The 5,457-nt window shown below is 47.6% G+C and overlaps 1 protein-coding gene across 1 annotated transcript; it reads left to right on the forward strand.

Annotated features, from left to right (window-relative positions):
- LOC122100430 (asialoglycoprotein receptor 1-like) lies at positions 1-2,712 on the forward strand. Its single transcript, XM_042670851.1, has 9 exons — positions 1-126; positions 351-433; positions 1,042-1,158; positions 1,290-1,385; positions 1,465-1,536; positions 1,767-1,853; positions 1,943-2,094; positions 2,170-2,276; positions 2,433-2,712. Exons 2-9 carry the CDS (start codon positions 364-366, stop codon positions 2,587-2,589), a joined length of 858 nt encoding a protein of 285 aa, XP_042526785.1. The 5' UTR covers positions 1-126; positions 351-363; the 3' UTR covers positions 2,590-2,712.
- Positions 2,713-5,457: the final 2,745 nt, after the last annotated feature.

The following is a 5,457-nucleotide window of genomic DNA, read 5'->3' on the forward strand; positions in this document are numbered from 1 at the left end:
CCCAGACACACAGGGCCCTCATATGGACCCTGTCTCTTCCCTTCCCTCTTGCTTTCAGCCCCCTCCTTAAGCCTGGAATTGGCACACAAAATTGAGGGACCTGAGAGTCAGATCTCCAGATCTTCAGTAAGTAAAATGGGGAGAAAGGCTGAGAGTGTGGGGGACCACTGAGGGAGGGGTGAGGGGCTCCGTGGGGGAGGGGAGGGGAAGGGTGGGAAATGGCAGAGGGTGGATGGTAGGTGTGAGGTTTGGGAGGAGATGGAGGAGAGAGAAAGGATCTCGGTGGGGTCGTAGTGTGGAGGTAACCCAGCTGGATAGGAAAAGGGACCGGGATCTCACGCACCTTCCAGCACCAGCCCTATCATGACGAAGGAATATCAAGATCTCCAGCACCTGGACAATGAGGACAATGACCACCATCAGCTCCGGAGAGGTGAGGGATACCTCTCCATGTACAAGGCCAGATTTGGTGGCTTTCACCCTTAAGCTTCAGCTCCTGGACCCCTTTCCAGAACCCTTGGCTCTATTCCTGGCTCTCTGCCTCATTCTCACAGAAAATGGTGGCTCAGTAGCTCCTAGAGTGAAGAGAATAGGGGTGTGTGTGTGTGTGTGTGTGTGTTCATATTTGGGGAATTTTAAGGGAAGGAGAAAGAATGTGAGGAATGTGCCTGTTCTTCCTGCATGCAGCCAACGGTGGGTAGAATTCATGGAGAGAGGAAGAAACCTCTACTCTACTTCCATGGTTGGAGCCTTGGCTCCCTGCGGACAGCTGAGAGATTTATAAGTTGCAGTGACAAAATAATACCACTAGGTGTCAGCAAAGACACAGGACCTCTGTTGTGCTGGAGCCAGTCAAAGCTTTGCACCCCTTTTCCTTTCCCAGGTCGTGTTGCTTCTGGCCTTACAGGTTACCTGCTGGCCAGATTGCTTAATCTAAAGGCTTCCTCCCAGTCGCCTAGAGATTCTTAGCCTGCTCTCCTTCTAGAATCAGGCTACATCTGGCTCCCTGTTTCTCTGACCTCTGACACCCTCTCTTTGCAGGGCCTCTTCCTTCCAAGCCCTGGTTGCAGCGTCTTTGCTCTGGACCCCGTCTTTTCCTCCTCTCCCTGGGCCTCAGCCTCCTGCTGCTGGTGGTGGTCTGTGTGATCGGATCCCAAAGTGGGTGTGCCAAGAGTGGGCAGAGAAGGGAGAACTCTGGATGGGGGAGCGTGGGGAATGCTGGTGAGGGGAATGACGGGTGCGATGGTGGATGCCACCATTTTGTTCCACCTACACTCTCTCCTCCACAGATTCTCAGCTGCAGGGGGAGCTGCTGTCCCTGAGGGCAATCTTCAGCAACTTCACCGTGAGCATTGAGGCTGAGTTCAAGGCCCTGAGCACCCAGGGTGAGGGGCTTGGAAACTGGGTCCCTGGGGCTGAGGGGTAGTTAGGGATGTCTGGCCACTGAATGAGTTTCTCCCCTAGGAGGCAATGTGGGAAGAAAGATGAAGTCGCTGGAATCCCAGATGGAGAAAGAGCAGCAAAACCTGAGAGAAGGTGAGGGGGAGAAGGAGGGAGGGGAGAGAGAGAGAGAGAGAGAGAGAGCCCTACTGATACAGATAGAGCCACAGAGACAGATAGACAGAGCCACAGAGACAGAGACACACAGAGATAACAGAGAGCATCTGTGTTTGGTTTGTTCAGGGAAGTGCAAGAGTCTCTCCTCATGTTTACACTGACCTCATTTCCCTCTCCCACTCTCTTCCTTCTACCCTCTGTCTGCCCAGATCATATCAGCTTGCTGCTCCACGTGAAGCAGTTTGTGTCTGACCTGCGAAGTTTGAACTGTCAGATGGCTGTGCTGCAGGGCAATGGTGAGGGGGAGGGGGAGCAGTTCCACTTTCCTGCCCACATTCTCCTGCAAGCAATGCCTCAGCCCGTCACCCTCCTTTTCTCCACACAGGCTCGGAGAAGTCCTGCTGCCCCATTAACTGGGTGGCGTATGAAGGCAGCTGCTACTGGTTCTCCAACTCTGGGAAACCCTGGCCGGAGGCTGACAAGTATTGCCAGCTGGAGAATGCCCACCTGGTGGTGGTGAACTCTCAGGAGGAGCAGGTGAGGCCCCAAGGGGCTCATCTGGGAGTCTAGCTGGTAGAAGGGAGAGATCACTACCTTCTCTTCTCTCTTCAGCAATTTGTTCAGCACCACACTGGTCCTATAAACACCTGGATGGGTCTAACTGATCAAAATGGCCCCTGGAGATGGGTGGATGGGACTACTTATGATACTGGCTTCATGTGAGTGTGTGCATCTTCCCACAACTGGCTCCCTTTGCCTGGAATCACCTCCCCCCCCCCCCTTTCCCAAACCTATGGCCCCAGGGCTGGTGGGGCTTCTGGGGACCTGGTTGAAAGGCTGGCCTACTGGAGCACATGGCTGTCTCCTGTCTACAGAAACTGGAGACCAGAGCAGCCAGATAACTGGTATGGGCACGGGCTGGGAGGCGGCGAGGACTGTGCCCATTTCACCGCCGATGGTCGCTGGAATGATGACGTCTGCCAGAGGCCCTACCGCTGGGTCTGTGAGACAAAGCTGGACAAGGACAGCTAGGAACTTTCTTCCTCTAATTTATTTCCTCACTGTCTTGAGCAGCTGAAGTTTAGGATTGAGATTCCTCCAATCTGGCCGTCTCTACACTCTTGATTTTCCTCTAGAACAAGAAAGGGGAAAGGGAAAGGATGGTATGTGAGGAGGGTGGGTGATTTCTGATGGGGGAGATGGAAACGCAAGACACTTGAGGCAATGTGCAACTTATTATTGTCAACTTTTTCTAAGGTTAAAAAGAGAGCGAAAATGTATGTCCACACTCGGAGTTGTCTGGTCATTGGGATTAGGAGTCAGGGAAGGGGTCCACTGACATTTGAAAGCCTTGGGAGAGCCAGGCTGCCACCAGAGCTTTGAACCAGAGCTTTGGCTAGGAGCCTGGCTTTGTTGTTTATAATCTATGACAGGGAAAAGTTAATCTTTTCTGAATCTCAGTTGTAAAACAGTTTCGTTACTGATGATCCCCCACCCCACCCCCCAACCCTTTTAGCCCCCAGCTGACCCCTCCCAATTTTCTAAATGCTTCAAAAACCTTGAATGACATTCACTGTTATCATAGTAAACAGAAGCCACAGGCAAAGACAGGTGACAAATAGTGGGAGTCCACAACCCAGAGTCACCAAACACACAGCACGAAGAGGAGAAACACCCATGGGAATAGCATCAACAACCGGGGAGGGGAGCAAGAACTGACCAGTCACGGTTCACAGATGCTTCTGGAATTATTCATAGAAGTGGAGAAAATATTTTCTCCTCAATTAAATCCCAACTGATTACAAAACGGAGCCATACTCTTATCAGGCTAAAGCAGTTAGAAAAATGAACATGGTAGTCCATCCTGGAAGCTGTATCAACATATAATTTTCTCACCATCCTGCTTAGAAAATTAGAAAAATGTAGTCAGGTGCTGGTGTCTTACATCTGCAATCCTAGCTACACAGGAAGCTGAGATCTGAGGATCAGCCACCTCTGGCAGAAAAGTCTGTGAGACTCTTATCCCTAATTAACCAGCCTAAAAAAAACTAGACTGGAAGTGTGACTCAAGTGCTAGACTGCCAGCCTTTAGTGAAAAAGCCAAGGCAGAGTGCAAAACCCTGAGGTCAAACCCCAGTACTGACTCGTAAAAAAGAAAATAAAAATACAGATAATGATCCACTCCATACTCTAGCCCAACAGCATCAGAAAAAAGTTTACATCTCTCTCTGATAGATAGACTTAATAGGAAAGTAAACACAATGTTTTTTATTTACCATTACCATTGTTATATTTCCTTGGGTAAATTCCTTAGTAGTAGAGGTTGTAACTTCTAAACTTCCAAACAGGAAAATGGAAGGAAATAAGTATTCTAAAGGAATATAGACAGGGCTGGGTGTTGGTGGCTCATACCTGTAATCCTAGCTTCTCAGGAGGCTGAGATCTGAGGCAGGAAAGTCTGTAAGACTCTTATCTCCAATAAACCACCAGAAAACCAGAAGTGGTGCTGTAGCTCAAGTGGTAGAGTGCTTGCCTTAAGCTGAAGAGCTGAGGGACAGTGCCCAGACCCAGAGTTCAAGCCCCATGACCGACAAAAGAGAAAAAAAAAAGGAATATAGGAAAGTAGACCGGGAAAGAAAAGACCAACCCATGGGCTGGGAATGTGGCTTAGTGGTAGAGTGCTTGCCTAGCATGCATGAAGCCTGGGTTTGATTTCTCAGTACCACATACACAGACAAAGCCAGAAGTGGCGCTGTGGCTCAAGTGGTAAGAGTGCTAACCTTGAGCACAGAGATGCTCAGGGACAGTGCCTAGGCCTTGAGTGCAAGCCACAGGATTGACCAAAAAACCCAACCACAACAACACAAAAAACCAATCCAGAACAAGAACCTACAAAAAAGCAAGTTTGCATTTGTTGCCTGTGATGAGCCCTAGGGAAGTTTCAGTGGAAGAGGAGAGACCTCTGCACACCTGGAATAGATTGAAAGGAAAAGTATGTATTCAGTAGATAAATTATTATATAAAATATACTTTATAATAAAATGCTATTAAAGAGGATCACTTGCCAATGATAAAAATTTCAATTCAACAGGAAGGTACACCAATAATATATGTATACTGACTAGCATAGCCACAAAACATATAAAACTAAACATTTTTAAGTGCAAGGTAAAGGTAGTCCAATTTACTCCTTTTTAAATAGAAAAGGTTGTATAACCATCAAGCCAACAAAAAGCCTTATGGATATAGATGTTTTGAACCCTATATTGAATCATCATGATCAAATGGACATATTTAGTATATTGTATTCATCAATTACAGAATAACCAATCCTTTCACTCATTTCTTTTGGATAGTACTAGGATTTGAACTCAGGGCCTTGCCTTCATCCAGGCTTTTGGCTGGTTTTTTTAGAGATGGAGTCTTATGGACTTTTCTGTCTTAGAACCATATTCTTCTAAGTCTTAGCCTCCTGAGTAGCTAGGATTACAGGCTATTGGCACCACCTTCAAAAAGCCAGCAGAGGCAGGAAAGTCTGTGCGACTCTTGAATTAATTACCATAAAGTCAGAAGTGGAGCTGTGACTCAAATGGTAGAAGGTCAGCCTTGAGACAAAAATGAGTGTGAGGCCCTGAGTTCAAACACCAGTACCACCATTCATATGCACACAAGAAAATAAAACAGGAAACTTCTAGAACAAGGAGTGCATGGGTCTAATATGCATGTGAAGATATGTATACACTAGCAACTATAGAAATGCAATTGTGAACATTGGTGAGTCATCTTTTCACATTTACCCAACTCGCAGTAAAAATAGAGAAAGGCGAGTGCTGGGAAGGACGTGGGAGAAATGAGTGCCATATGGATTGCTGATGGGAGTGTAAATTGGAAGCCATTGTG

Source organism: Dipodomys spectabilis, unplaced genomic scaffold (assembly GCF_019054845.1).
Source record: "Dipodomys spectabilis isolate Male_0828 unplaced genomic scaffold, ASM1905484v1 ptg000576l, whole genome shotgun sequence".
NCBI classification, from domain to species: domain Eukaryota; kingdom Metazoa; phylum Chordata; class Mammalia; order Rodentia; family Heteromyidae; genus Dipodomys; species Dipodomys spectabilis.